Here is a 16,169-nt window from a genome sequence, read left to right on the forward strand (position 1 = left end):
GAAGTGTTATTGTGAAGCTGCAGCCATGTCGTCTTACCCACAGAACATCTGGATGTTGTACAGGGTTGGGTCTTCCTCCAGAGGAGCCAACTGCTGGAGGCACAGCTGCTCACACCCTCCATTGAACCCATCGGAACAGTCAATGCCAATGTGGTGGTCATAGCATCCAGTGCCGTCCTTCATGGGACTCAGTCCTGGGGGGCACTGCAGAAAACAACCAATATTGTTCAAATTTGGAAAGAGAAAATACACACAGTCTAATTTCAGTTTAGGGGTGACAGTAGCCTAGTGGGTAACACACTTGCCTATGAACCAGAAGACCCACGTTCAAATCCCACTTACTACCATTGTGTCCCTGAGCAAGACACTTAACCCTAAGTTGCTCCCGGGGGAGACTGTCCCTGTAACTACTGATTGCAAGTCGCTCTGGATAAGGGCGTCTGATAAATGCTGCAAATGTCTGATGTCTGATAGTTTTTCAGCTATTACAATGAAGAATAATACAATTTGCATAGTCTCCGTTAAATTTTTTAAATTATATTTTAAAAGATATTAAAATATTTTTTATTCAAGGAATGTTAATTAACCCAGTCACTGCGGATGTTGGTGACAATGTGTTCCTTGGTGCCAGTCCCAAGCCCCGGTAAGTGGTGAGGGTTGCTTGACATGGCAACTGTGTGACGGGAGCAGTCAAAAGAAGAAAAACAATATGATATTTATCATGTGTTATTTCTGAAGGTAGTTACATTGATACAGGTGGAAATGTGTCCCCCTTAATGTGTTTAGTTATAATTATTTGAACATTCTTTCAATGATCAATTAAAGGAATATATCTTCAAAATATATTTTAAATATTTGGCATGATATTTTCTTGTTTTTTCTTTTGTTATTTAACTGAGGCATAACAGAAGCATATTTACACTTATACAAATGTAATACTTATACAACTCTTCACAGTTGCATTTTGCAAAAAAGGAAACAAAAAAGACAGCACTTGCAAGGGTGGCCACCCTCAAGCAAATGCCATCATCAATCATGTGGTTCACTTTTCTTGATGCATTTGATCTAAAAACACACTGCCAAATACATATGACTGTATTTTAGCATAATGGAATGTTATTTAGAGGTTATGCACTTGGTGCATCAAGCATTCACTAAATCGGGTCAATATTTGTCCATTTCTGTTTTGTTTTTTAATTAATCATGAAAATCAGAAAACATCTTCTACACATTATCACTTGGAATTTTGCTCTTGGAAAATATGTACAGAAAGTCATTAATCTATTTAATAAATAATTCTGGGTCTGAGCCACAATTTATTCTTTTTTCAGTTATTTCTAGTCTTATTACCCAGTCTTATTCTAGGCCGTGTCATCTGATTAATGGATCTTTGATTAATTCACCTAGTTTCCCAAAATGCATCAAAGCGGTAGTATCTCTGATAGCCACAGGCTGAGAAAAAACATCCAAACAAGGCCTCAATTGGTAAAAAGCATTAAGGAACCCACATGCACTTCATGGTTTACTTAAAAGGTGTTTAGAGCAGACTTAACAACACATAGGATCTGGGGACAGAGATTACAAAAGACAGAAAAGACAAGGGGCATGTAAGCGATTACAGAATTCACACATCTGCACACTGATACTGTTTGAATTTCTGAGTCCCCAAAGCAATCTTACTGGGGCCTGTGAAGCCAGATTCACACAATGTTTCCTGTCAGGGCTGCCTTCAAAGACAACTTTGATGGCCTGATTCTAACATGGCAGCCCCACACAGGAATAGATGGAACTGCTCTGCATACCTCCAGGCGCCGGATTTCTGCCTTTTCCCCGCATAAGGCCAACGCCCATAGATTCCAGCACAATGTCAGCCATAATACGTGCTGTAGATCAGACAGCAGCAAAATCTCATCCTAGGGTCACAACCACTGTAGAGCATCTGTCACAGCAAGTCTTTATTCCGCTGTCCCCATATTCTGGTTCCTTCTGTTTTGAGAGTACAGTTCTAAAAGTGAACGGATTTGAACCCTGACAAGTTTTCATGCTGTTTCTCATATTAAGCCCCAGAACTCAGGAGGACCCAGCCAGGGGACAGGTCAGCTAAAGGATTGTCATAGTAAAGGATTGACTGACATACAGAAAAGAGCTTATCGCTTATCGCTATTATGCGGCGAACACATGTGGAAAGTCGGATTACAGCACGTCTCAAAGCCTGTGAGACAGGATGATGATTTTAAACATGTAGGACCGAGCGCGCAGCTGGCAGTAGGACAGGAGAAAGGCTTTGGCGTGTGCAAAATGACTAACAATAGAAAATATCATGTTCAAACAGACATTGCATTGTTGCATTATAGTTAGAAATAAAAATAATAATAATAATAAAAAACCCAGTCAGTTGTACTCCCCTCCAGTTTGAATAGCTGCAATTTCCGCCTACAACAGTGAACATGACACCTAACCTACTCTCATTTATACCAGGGTATCAAGGGCCCAGATGTTCGAAGACTCTTACGCATTGATTTTGTCGCTTGGCCACTGCTGCCATGACAACTGATTTATCACCTGTAATGTAAAGGAGCACGCAACACTGAGTCTCCTAACTCGGCGGCGACGTGGACCCTTTAAATCACCGGGCCCTTTCTGAATCGATGGGAAAGGGGAAGTGAAGTGGGTGTGAGGGAATTCAGATACGGAAGGGTCTCTCCACACGTAAAGCGCACTTGTCCATCCTCATCGACTGGTGCGGCGCGGCGCCGTGCTGTGACATGCCAAGAGAGGATGGCTCAAGATAAGGGCTTTTTTTTTTTTTTTTTTCATAAGTCAATACTCGTCCTACGCACAGCTTTTCGTCAATAAAGAAACATCTTTTGTAGAATTTCCACTGTTTTATAATCCATGCATAATCTCCAATAATCCATGCATCAAATTAATTCTGTAATCAACATTCAACTGCAGTGTCGTGGGATTAGTGAACAAGAGTGGATGTTTATCCCTCCCCTATCATACAAAGTATAAAACAAAAAATCATGAACATTCAACTTTTCGGTGTCCTGCAGTGAAATGTGCCCCATGTGTCTGTCGCAGTTTCAATCAAGTGCTACCACAATCACATCAAATGACTATAAAAGAAATCCTTGAGAACAGAATGATTATTTTTGCATGCACAAAAGAATAAGCATTCAAGTGAAGCTGTCGTGTGAAGTCAAACAGTTAATGATACTGCAGCCTCCAATGAGACCCTACACTTTAAACAAACTGGAGAACAGGGAGAAAGGACGGGGAACAAAAGTTTGGAGAGCCTTTTAATCTTTTTTTCCAAATGGGAATATATTCCTGCAGCTTCCCAAAGTTTAAGAGAATCAGTCGCACGCTATTCGCATATAGGAACAAATCCTTTTTTAGCCTGGCAAATAAGTTATGCAAATCTATTTGCTAAAAAGGCCCATTGCACGTTGAGAAGAATGAAGGAAGAAACCCACAGAGAAACATTTTCAATTGCACAGTTCACCAGAGGCTTTATTTTAATAGAGGCGTCCATAGCTACAAAATAACGTAAACAACGATGCCTTCATACCACAGACCACAAGGTAATAGTTATATAGTTATATGTTAAGATATAGGCAAAGTTTTTTTTCTGATCTCAGTTATCTAAGATAGAAGCCTGGTTCTTAAAGCACACAATAAACATATGCATTTTACTATAGTTTACAGTATATCTATACATAAATACAACAATTGGGACATAAAAACTGTATACTATTATTAGTTATGTTTTTTTTTTTTTTTTGCATTGTTATGGTCACGTCACTTTAAAACTGTTTTCTATGTATTTTAGATTTAACCCTTTACAGGGTACTGTAACACTTACGCTGCATGTTACAGAGAACTATATGGTGTAAATGTAACAAGTAGACTAAAAAATTCTCAAAATATTGCAAATATGTGTTTACTCAAGGGACGGGAACACTGTATATGGCAAATCCAAAGTGCTACAAATCATTAAATTGTCACCTCCCAGTCATGGCAGTCTGTGGCCACCAGCGGGTGCTAAATGATACAGAACCAGAAACGTTCTTCTGTTAAGTTATGTTTCTTCTGGCAATCTGCCTTGGGTCCTCATCCCATTTCGTTTTTATGTTCTAAAAGTTCTAAAAAGCTACATTTTAAAAAAATGATTCCACAGGACAGAAATCCAGTGAGATGTTTTTCTGGTTATATATCTCCTACATTTAATTGTAGGAGATATATAACCAATGTTGCTATTTTATTATGAAAATGAGAAAACCTTAAAGAAACTGACATTTCTATCCTAAGGGGTTTAGTGTGAAACTACTTTCATTGCATTTGCTGGCACTTGTCAGAAAAAGAGCGAGAGATTCCCACTTCAGATGTAGCTTTGGGTATTTCTATGGTACATTATCATGCCCAGCATCTGTTCCTTCTCGGACCACAGCTGTAAGGCAGATAGTCTGAGAGTCTGACAGAATTCCCAAATCCAGCGCTGGACCCTTGGAGAGGGAGAATTGAAGCCCTGGTGCATGTCCTGAGCACCTGTCCACCTTTAAAGAGCCTCTGCCAAGTATCGACTAGCAGCTCAGAACTGCTTAGCGACCAGAAAGTGATGGCTGTTGGACCAGGACTCGGTCTGAGTGTGGTGTCGATGAAGGGGCTGATGGGGTTCATCAGAGAGCATCATGGGAGCAGCCTGTCACCACGATGGATGGCCCAGAGTTAAGTGTAATCAAATTCACAAAGGGAACATTTCCCATATCTGGCATTATCAGTGTAGGGTCAACAAAACAGTGGCTCCTCCAGCAGGGCTGTGCTGTTATATAAGTGACCCGTTGCAGGATCTTAATTTTTTTTTATTTTTGCATAATTCCTTCAGATTGGGCAACGTTCTATCCCTTTTTTGTCATCTAATACCTTGTTTGTGGTGTTTGTGGCTTTATTTTTTTCCCATGAGCTACTGGGCATCTACACTAATAAGATGAAAAAGTTGTGTATGTACTCTTTACTATATTTTATGGTTAAAAAAAATCTCTGTTGGCTTTCCAATATTATGCTGAACACTATATTAGAGCACTTGGTTTCAGTTTGGCCTTCATGCCGCAAGTATGCTCCACCATTTGCCAAAGCTGTGCCTCAGCCTCTTTATTGCCTTGTTAAATGATACACCTATGGCAGAGTGGCAGTGGCAAATGAGCTAATTAATTAGCCCATCATTTAATGATTATCCATGCTTAATTCCAAATGAGTGCACTGTCGTTCTCCACAGGCCTGTCGTACATCAGAGAGATGGAGCGGGTCATAGACAGACACATTTAAACACAATCCTGGACTTGCAACACTGTCCTCTGACAAGCTCCTAATTGATTAGCTAACTACAGGACGGTACATATGATTAAGCCACGAGAGCCAGCTTTAATATACCCACTTACTGGATAATTATTAAACTGACTTGGCTAAACTGAAACAGTTCTATCACTGTACTCTCAGTGCAAAAACATAAAAAAAAACTCATTTAAAATGCAGTACAACTCATTAATAAATCTAACTTTTGATATTGCATGAAAACTATACATGGGTTGCCAAAAGATACTAAAATATATTAAATAAATATTGAATGTCTGTACTGTAGAAAAGTGTAGAATATATTAAGAATTATATGTATGCTCAGCCTAATGATGTACACATACACACATGGACAAAATTGTTGGTATAATTCTGTTGAAGCATGGTTGAAAAGCAATGTTTGACTTTCATTAGTTACATTTCATAGAATTTTTTTATTTATTATTACTTTTGTCAGATTCAAGTTATTTTTGGGACCATTTTGAGTTTTTCTTTCATTGACTGAAGGGTACCAATAATTTTGTCCATGTGTGTATGTCATGGTATTCTTTACGTAAGAAAACCATTACAAACTCGTAATATATGCACCAATTAAATAATTTATTAGACAAACATTTATCACCTTCATGAACTAAGGTATAGTGTAGTTGTGTGCAATACTACTCCTAACTTGTGATTCATTCATTTACAATCTCATATTCATGTTGACTAGGATTATATTGTACTATTTTACATTGCTATGACATTTTACTTTGGTGCAGATAATATTGGAAAATTTGGTACAGATAACTTTTTAAGCCTGTATGAAAATAAAATGGACAAATAATAACGATCAATTAGATTCACAAATCAATGATTTTAAATATAATGGTTAGAAAATGTTTCCAACTTTGGGTATAAAGCATTAAGTTTACTAAAGAAAAAAAACTACTTTTACTTCATATACAAAGTACCCCTTTGTGCACATTTCTAACAAGAAAAAAAATCTAATTTTTTCTGTTCCAATTTCGAGATTAAAACTGTACCCCCATGAGAGGAACTAGGAGCCCATATTCATTTCTGTTCAATTCAATTCAATTTACTGGGATCTTACAGGTTTTGGCAGCTGCGCTATCTTCGGAGAACGAATGCTTCAGAGCTCTTGATTGGGATGCACGAAAGCAGGCATTAGTTTTCTGATCGCTGCACCACTCATCATGATGGCCAGATCTCCTGAAGCTGACAGTTTGCCAGTGAGACACAGCTCAAGCAGCTGGTAGAATCCGGCTGCCAGGTACCCACTGGGTCCCATGTGGTCATGGGTAAGAGGGATCACTTTAAAAATTACACACCAGACCGTATTTACCATACAAGCCAGATCTTTTTTTATACAAAACTAACCTTATCCCATATGTCCATATGGAGCAATTCCTGCTAAATGACCATTTCCCTTTAATTATTGGACTGTTTATTTGTGTGCTTGGTTGCCTGCTATTCACAAATTTGATTGATTCATTAGTTATTGTGCCTCCCTTGATGTTTATTTCTCTTCTCACCGCTCATTAAGAACAATTATTTTGATGTAAACCCCCACAGAGTGCCCGCAGAACCATCCCTGAAGTCTTCCCCATTATCCACTGACAGCACCAGGTCTGCACGTGCCTAGGCAGAGCCACTGCCCGTCTGCACAGACGTTACCTGCAAATATGCTCCCTCTCTGTCCATGTCATCCAAACAATATGTATATTTAAACAGTCAATACTTTTTGGGGCTGAATGTTTTTTTTTTTTAAACAGCAAAGACATAAATGACGTAAACTAAAACAGGAGGTCAGTACAAATGAGTAAACTGCCAAAACGGCACTTTTATACACCTTTCTGACAAGTAAACAGAAACCAGCAGTAAATAAGAAAAGTGGTACAGAGTAATAGGCACACTTTGTATCCATGTCTTTTGTGCTTTGCAGCTTTAATTCTGTAACTGTGACCGTTTTAGTGTAAGCAATACATCATGGTAGCAGCTCCAGCTCATAACGCAATTAAGCACATGCATCATTCAGGCCACATACTTCTCCATCCAGAACAATGGCTGTAGCTGCTGCTTCTTTTTTTTCCTCTCTAACGTTAGTTTCCTATCGTGAAACATGTATGCTGTATTGATCCTGTATAAATGTTTTTACTATTTGTTATAATTAGAATATAATATGATAATAATAATTTCACTAGGACAACTGAAATTTACACGTTTTAATAGTTTTTTCAAGCGGAATAAAAAATTACAGGCTGCTTTATGAAAATGAAAAGAAAAGAAAATGCCTTTTAATATTTTCAGTATATTTTCTTTCATTATTTATTTTATATGGTTAGTTTCTGGAACATATAACTATGTTTTATTTTCTGTAATGTTTTCTGTGCTTTTGTTCATTATAATTTCATTGTAGGATTTTTCTTTTTAATTGGCTTGGCTCCTGGACACATCTTTTCTTCTCCAATTTTGAATGCACATCTACACAATTTTTCAGTTTTTAATTTAAAATGTTTTAGCAAAAATCGGCAGGCTCTTTATGATGCCATGCATTAGTCTCATCATGATTCCATGTGTGGCAAATGCGCCCAGGTGCCTCAAGGCAATCTCAGAAATGCTAGATGTGTATAAGATTGACGTGGCCCATGGTCACACTGCTGATGTGTCTTTCCACCATCTACCGGAGAACATCTGCTTCCCTTTAACAGAGAGCGAGAAAACCAGGAAACCACCTACAAAAAAGAAGTTTCAGGGTCCTTCACTTGGATAGACCACTCACCTGCCATCATGCTGATGAAATGCTGGTTTAAGGCTGGTTTAAGAATGGATGGCGTCAGGATTAAGACAAGAACTGGGATTTCACCTTATAATTAGCAAATGCATAATAACATCCCTGTAATGGTCTAGTACCAAAATGTTTTTGTTGAGGAAGGAAATGTGCTAATTGTTAATAAATATCTTGTTTAATTCATTCACATTGATTCAGTACATTCATATAACGATTCATTAGCAAATAATAATTTGAACCATTTCAGATACACTTTAATGTTTGGCCATCAAAATGGCCATAAAAGCCCCAACATCATGTAGCGGTTCAAGATCAGACCATTAACATTCTTGTTGGCTGAGCGGTTACACATAACTTAACACTCATGCACATTCATTAATGCTAATGAGTTTACACTCACCACCGTACAAGGCCAACCCACCACACCAGCACAGATGAGTGGGTGCAGAAAATGAATGCATGGCAGTTCATGGCAATGACAAGGTACTGACAGTTTTCAGATTTAAAAAATGAAATATATACAAATACATTTTTGTGCTGTTATAGATTTCTCACATTTTTTTAAATCGCTGAATGTAGCTTTCAGAGTCAGGGAGGCTGACAAATGCGTATGACAGTCTGTGTTTTATTCCAGAAATGTATTCTATCTCATGTGCCCAGGGCAGCAATAGAAGAGGCTGAATAGTTTGGAGGCACAGATTACAATGACTGATATGACTCTGGCAGGGGCTTAAAATCGGCCATCCAATCATTCAAATGCACTAAGGAAGAAAGTTGTAAATGGAAAAAGTTACTAGGGGGTGAAAGCAATCCTGCAATAAAGGCAGCACTTGGTGACGAGCGATTTCTCTGATCACATCTCACCTCGTATCTGCCACTAAAGGGAGAGGCACAGGAAGATGAGTTGGAAGGAAAGGAGGAATAAAAAAAAGATAGATGCTAGGGAAGCAGGGCTTCCCATGCATACTTGTTAACAGTGTCATGTGTGGGACAGAAAGAGCTAAATACCCTCACTGCGGTGTGCACCGCTGGGACAAGTAAAACGCTTAAAGCTTAGCGGAGGCAGATGGCTGAAGAAATGAGAGCCGCTGATTCATTTCATGGCTGCTAAACACTGTTTAAAGAGGAATGGTGAGAGAGAATAAGGCATGTGGAGGTGAAAAAAATATAGAAATATGGATTTGAGGAAGTCACTTCAGGTAAAAAAAAAAATTTTTTTTTGAAAGGACAGGATTTGAAGTTTTGGATTAGGTGTCTGCAAATGCAGCACTCACCACACAGCCCGTGGAGTCCATCTTACGGTCGGAGATACAGCGGAAGTTCCGGCTGCACCCACCGTTGTCCTTGGAGCAGTCCCTCACTGGACCAAAAGAGTCCAGCAAGACCTCAAGGCTGTCAAAGGATGAAGATATCATGAGCTCCTCCCTGAAGAAAAAGCAACACTTTGGTCAGACAGCAGGTTCATGATTCAAATGACATCTTGCATCTCATTACATGTATCTCATATGAGTCTGTCTTCCAACTAAATCCAACAATATTTTTTGATGGGCACCTTGTTACATATGGTAATGATAATGCCTCAATTTCTTGCTTGTCTTAGGGCAGTGGATGATCCCAGAGCCTGATCCATTTCAAACAATAATGGCTGTTCACCACCGATAAATGTCATAACCATTTGCAATGTTTGTCAAAAGCAGAACTTATGAAGTCCAAAATTTTTTTTAGTTATTAAGTAGTGAGTTCATGTTTCTGTCACGTGGCGAAAGTTATCGGCATGGCAGGATCACAATTTGCACCACGTGGCATAGGCAAGGGGATATAATACACAACAAGGGCACTACATACTGGACTACATACATCAACACCATCAGACAAACTGACAATGACCCGGCGAGGAATAGAGACGGGAGGATTACTTAAGTACAATTAACCACTGGTGTGCAAATTCGTGTAATGGCAGACAACATCGACACCAAAAAACTCTGATCGAGGTCATGGTTGGGAGGCCTGGAATATTTTTTGCATTATTTTCAGCTCATTTCGTTCAAAGCTTCAAAGAAAAATGTGACTGATTCTAAACCAGTTTTTTAATGCTGAAGTTATAAACGAGTAAATCAGTAAAAAGTTCAATCATCCTTGCATTTTTGACTGTTTTACTGAGCCTTTTTCATGTTGTTATTCACACCTTTGAAACAGTGATTTCACTCCTATTTTTATTTTTTTATCCAGGGGATTTATTTCATGTATAGTACATTGTACTATACTTTTTGCTTTTTTTTTTTACTATTTCACAAATCTCATTATCACCTCAGTTGAGTGTCTATGTAAAAAAGAGAGGACGATGAGTGTTAAGAAGAAGGCAACACTGAAGATCATCATGAAGCCTTGAGAAGGTACCTTTAACCGTTACGACCTTGCTTTAAGACTTCAGATCTTGCAAATGGCACATCGTGTTTTATTTGTCCCTTCTAAACATCTGTGCCATAAATCCAACTGAAATGGGAACAGGGAACAGCTGATGATGAAGGAAGAAAGGCACGACCTTTTTCTTGGTTAATATTTCTTCTAAATGCTAAATTGCTTGACTAAAGAAGTGGAATGGCAGTGATGAATGGAACAGACACACAATAACAGCTCCACAAACCAGAGGTGGAGGGGGAAAAACCAAAGAGGAAAAAATGCCTCCATTGTTTTGCGAATACAATTTCCTTTGTCTGAGTGCATGGCAAGAGCGCCTGAAACAAACAAGTTCGATGCCGCTTCCTTCTTTTTTTCCTTAATGTAAAAATGATTTTATCTCACTAAGCAATTTCACTCCATAATTGGTTGTGGTTTCGTCTTCATATGCTTAGAAAAAAAAAAACGTAAATTCAACTGGTCAGATGAATGATGAAGTGTTTTTGAAGGAGTCTGAAGGGTGTAATTGTCAGGCTGAACTGTGCCCAGCCGCGTCGTCAGGTGACGTCTGGCCCCGGCGTTCTCGCTTCCCTCCGTTACTCATCGTGTGGGAGCACATGCACTTGTCGCAGCGTGACGCCACCGCTGCCACGCGGCGGATAATGAATATTGTTATTATGGCATCTTGACATGTATGGACCGGGCGCAGCGCCTCTCGCCTGTCTGACTGTGTCATATTTAGCTGCACCTTCGTGCGTGGATGAATGCGGCATGCCTCCAATCTCAAACTCACAAGTGGCCCGCCAGCTCAGATGAGATGAGATGAGATGAGGTAATGAGTGATCGAGATCAGGCTTCTTCTGCACATATGAGGAGAAGCAAGATGCAAAGCAGCACTCACAGTAACCAGGGCAATTAGAACAGACCAAGCAAAAAGGTTTTCAGGCTATGCATTAAAATGTAATGTTCTGAAATTAACGCACACAATCAGTTATGACCGCAATATTAAAAAAAGTGTGATCTGGTATGGATTAGTGTAACTGCATTGACAATTTTTGTACTTTTGAATTCACAGCATACCTCTCCTCCCTATGCTGCTGATTTTATTTCTCAACAATGCTTGGAATATCACTTTTGTATTTAGAAAATTGCCTTCATTTAGCACCTGTCAGCTGCCGCAGAGTCGTGACTGGTATAGGTAACATGAGAATTCAACAAGCGCCTGCAGATTATTTAATTTATTCAGTGTGACATCCATAAACCAGGCAAGTGACTACAGCAACACGAGAGGGATTTTAACATGACATTTAAAGTGAGTTTAAGGTTGAAATGCCTGTCATAGGAACAGATATTCTCAGGTCACGGAAAATGTGTTTACTGTTTACAGATGACTTTGAAAGTGCTGTCTCAGGACAACAACAACAAAAACAAAGTGAAGTGATTGTCACATGTGATACACAGCAGCACAGCACATGGTGCACACAGTGAAATTTGTCCTCTGCATTTAACCCATCACCCTGAGTGAGCAGTGGGCAGCCATGACCGGCGCCCGGGGAGCAGTGTGTGGGGACGGTGCTTTGCTCAGTGGCACCTCAGTGGTACCTTGGCGGATATAGACAGGTATCCGACTAATCAATTGCAATGTTTTACCACACAATAGCACTTGACGATAGTATTCTATTGGATACTATCCACAGGCAATAACTAAATGGAATAATCCTGAAATAAATAGACAGTCACTAAAGTCTGTAACACCAAAGAAGAAGCATGATTAATCCCATTTATTCCAGACTTTGCAGCCCAAAACCCCAATACTCTGCTTTATAAACACATTGAGCCAACAACATTACACACACATTGTTTTTTTGCATTGACAAATTGCTTGGATATCCGATATGACAGGTGATTTGTACGCATGCAGTTTTTATGTGCTGATGGCCATTAGTGCAGTTATAGGCAGGAATGGGGTTACCAAAATGGCTGCCAAGTGGGGAGACCTTGACAATGCTGCCAAGAAAGAGGGCATCATGTCTCTCACAGCCATACCAAGTACATGCATCGACCAAAGGTATATGTAAAAAAAAAAGGGAAATAATGATTTGGTGTTGCTAGCTCAAAGTTTAAAGAGTAGCCAGCCGGCTGCGGCGTCATGAAAAATTGAACCCCCAATCTCATAGACCATTTACCTCTTCATAAAGCGGCTGTATAGAAAACCCCTGACATTGGGCACTAAAGTGAATAGAGCGGAAAGCATATTGGACTGGCCTCCAAATTGAATATAGATCTAAGGCAGGATACCACAAAATAGAAGAATGTGATGTTTATTTCATTCTTCTGTGGTTATGAAGTAAGGGTATTATGGGATATAGGAAAATATTTTTTTCTCTTTCACTTCGCGGAGCCGGGATGAAAGTGATCACAAGTATTTATCAGATTTAGCTCTGGTTGGAGGGAATATTTAACAAAACAGCAGGCACAGTGTGGCGGTGTGTCCTTAGAAAGACAGAAGCACAGCAAATATTAATCAAACTGAGGACATTTTGCTGATGCTCAGAACAGTAATAATTGTATTTTATTATTAAATGCTTATTTACAGAAATGCAGAGGTTGATAAACATTTGCAATTACCTCTGAATTCTACACACAACACTCAATAATGTCGGAAAGTTGAGTCACGGCAACTGCACTTTCTTTCTTTAATGTAGGGACATTTCATTCTGCATCCAAACTTCACAGTTTCTTTGTCTGAAAACCTGCCTCTTCCTATAGATATTATCGATCCAGCATTAAATCCTGTGGGAATATACTGTAAATTAATTTTGCTCTGTTACTTTAAGTCTAAGGTGTCCAAGCCACCATAAGCAAGGATGAGCTGCTGAGTATGATATAGGAATTACAAGCTTCTGTTGCTTTTGCAGCCCTCACCAGGCAGCAGTGCACGCAGCAGTGTGGAAATCATTTGGATTGTATTATAGTTGTCGACAGCTTTCTTGGAGGCGTATTAGTAGTTATTGTCATGTGGCCTGTGTGAGAGTGAAAGGAAGGCCTTTGCGTTTAAGATGTTTCCATGCTCTCAGCCACAAAGCTTTTGTCTTTTTTGTCTTTTAGAATTTTTACAGTGACATCACACACATGATATTCCATTGTTGAAATTAAATGTAAGAATGTATATGTTAAATGTACATTATGCTCTGGACCTATGTCTTTATACAATTCAAATCTGATGAAGCTTCATTTGAGACTTCATCAAAACTTGTGGCCAAGAACATAGAAGTTGAGAGCAGCACAAACCCGGGTTTTAGCTCCTCTAACAAAAGAGAAGATTGAGCCACAACTATTTTTACATATTTTAACATTTGACCTGTTACTTTACCTGCTAAGTGGTTACTTTTATAATTCTGTAACTGTTATATTTTTTTAAGAAAAAAAGAATAACTATACAGTACAGTACAGATATGTGAGAAAAAAAATACATGACACTAGAAACTAATAGGTCCCTTTTGAAACTGCAAGTGAATTAGTCTGTGTCACGTCCGTGCCACCCCAACACGCACACCTTCCCCAGAGTATTAGACTGTGTGTCCGTGTCTGCGTGTCATGTCGTGTAGCCGCGGGTGCCCTGGTAAGTCCCAATTCCCTAGTGTGCACTGGGCGTGTCTGTTATCACAGTCCTGGGTCGTGGGCTCCTCAACACGTTCCCTCCCCAGGCTCCTTCGGAACGGATAGTGATCCTCACGGGATAGCGAGCGTCAGGTGTGGCTGGTTACGTCTAACCCGCCTCGTCATAAAAGACCTACAGAGCGATTCTCCAACGCGACACCCGGAGTCTTATCCCCTTTGTGTCTGAGGAGTGAGTGTTTGTTTGTTAAACCTCCAAGACCCCGGCGGAATCTCACGACCCTGCCTGACGTCTCACGCAGGAGCTATCGTGCGTGAGGACTTCCCGGACGATCGCAGTGCCAACCCGAGGGTCGAGTGGGACTTCCCTGTGTTCAGCGCACGCCGTGGTGGCTTGGTTTATTGGTCTTTTGGACATTCCAAAAGCTTTTTGTTTCACTTTCAATAAACTGTTCTTCCCCTGACACCTTGCCGTCCATCATCCTTCCCCAGCAAGACTCCGGCGTGACAGTCTGAGACCATACATTTGGTCATTTACATAAATCAACCATTTACACTGATCACAAAACAAAAAATACAAATCCATATTACAATGTTCCAGACTGTGTTGTGGAACTAACTGCAGCTGAAAAAAATCTTGTTTAAACTTGACCAACTTTGGCAAGTTTCACAAAAATGCTGTGGAAGCATATGAAGCTGGCAAGAGATTTTAAAATGGCTCAACATTATTTAAAGTAGATCTTTAGTAGTAAACTAACAACTCCTAATTACTCTAGAGTGACCCTTCCTCAGCTAATAGCGGTCCATAAAATTCTTCACAGGATCTGTTTCTAGATATTTGTACATTCACACCATAAGAAAGTTTCAAGATTCGAACTCTAGTGGCGCTCCGGCTCTGTGTGCCGGTCCAGAGATTGTTATCACCCTAATTACCGATTGTGTATACCTAATGTTCCTTGTATAAATGTAGTCCCAGTGTGTTTAGTTGGCGTCGGGTCATTGTTTGTTGGCATCTGTACCCTGTCCTGTGATCTAAGGACCTGAATGAGTTGTTTGACCACAGTATTAGAACACACATTTCGTGCAGAACAAATATAGTTTTTCATGAGAACAGCCTAATGCCATCTGTGCATGGAGGTGGAAATGTTCTGGGCTAGGGCTGCTGCGCTACATCAGGGACTTGGAAGCTTGCACTCACAGATTGAACTATGACTTCTTCATGCTTCAAGCTAGTCCATATGTCCCAAAGCTGAAGCTGAACAAGAGATTGACCTTTAAACGGCAAACACGCTGGCAAATTCACCAAGAAATATCCAAAAGATAAGAAATGGAGCATATAGAACGGCTACTCCTGATACTCCTGAAAAATAAATTGTTATTGTGTATGTTCTAAGTTATAATTACAGTTTTTAATTTGATGAATGTTTTTAATCAATTGATTGATACATTCCTTACTTTTGCATGTAATTCTTCCACATGACTGTAGTTAATGGCACAAGAGTCTCTGGATAACCTCTGAATTTTAAAGCCAAGAAAATAAAATCCAACTGTGACCTTCCAGCTCCTGGCACTATTCAACAGTTTGAATGCCAGGGGTGCCAGGGGTTAAACAGCATATTAAATCCAGTCTCATTAATCATCTATTAACAGTTGTCTTGAGGAACATGATTGGTTCCTTGTCACGATAGTGATGGTTTGGGGAATTGTGACTAAAGACAATAAGGAGCAGGTTCTGGATAGAGTGGATTTATTGAATTTCATCTATAGGGCTAGTTCTGTGCGATATAAACGGTATGCAATATAAATTTGTCCAACAGGAAAGATTTTGATTATATCAATGATTTTAAATATCACAGAAATATACACTCTGTGCAAAAATGACACAGTAGCATCACCTGCACAAACCAAGGGCTATTGGCAGCACAAGGCATTGGTTTAAAAAAACTGAGAGCACACGGCAGTTTCAGCGGATCCTTAAAAAAATTAAATTCACATTCCAAAATTAATG

General features: G+C 39.5%; 1 protein-coding gene across 2 annotated transcripts in view; it reads right to left on the reverse strand.

The window, feature by feature from the left end:
- astn1 (astrotactin 1) overlaps positions 1 to 16,169 on the reverse strand; it is a 195,131-nt gene that overhangs the window by 102,444 nt on the left and 76,518 nt on the right. For both annotated transcript variants that reach the window (XM_028976985.1, XM_028976984.1), the window contains 2 exons: positions 9,421 to 9,571; positions 38 to 204 (listed from right to left, as the gene is read on the reverse strand). In XM_028976985.1, the coding sequence (XP_028832818.1) occupies positions 38 to 204; positions 9,421 to 9,571 (318 nt within the window). The remainder of the gene's footprint in view (positions 1 to 37; positions 205 to 9,420; positions 9,572 to 16,169) is intronic.

Source organism: Denticeps clupeoides, chromosome 4 (assembly GCF_900700375.1).
Source record: "Denticeps clupeoides chromosome 4, fDenClu1.1, whole genome shotgun sequence".
Lineage (NCBI taxonomy): Eukaryota > Metazoa > Chordata > Actinopteri > Clupeiformes > Denticipitidae > Denticeps > Denticeps clupeoides.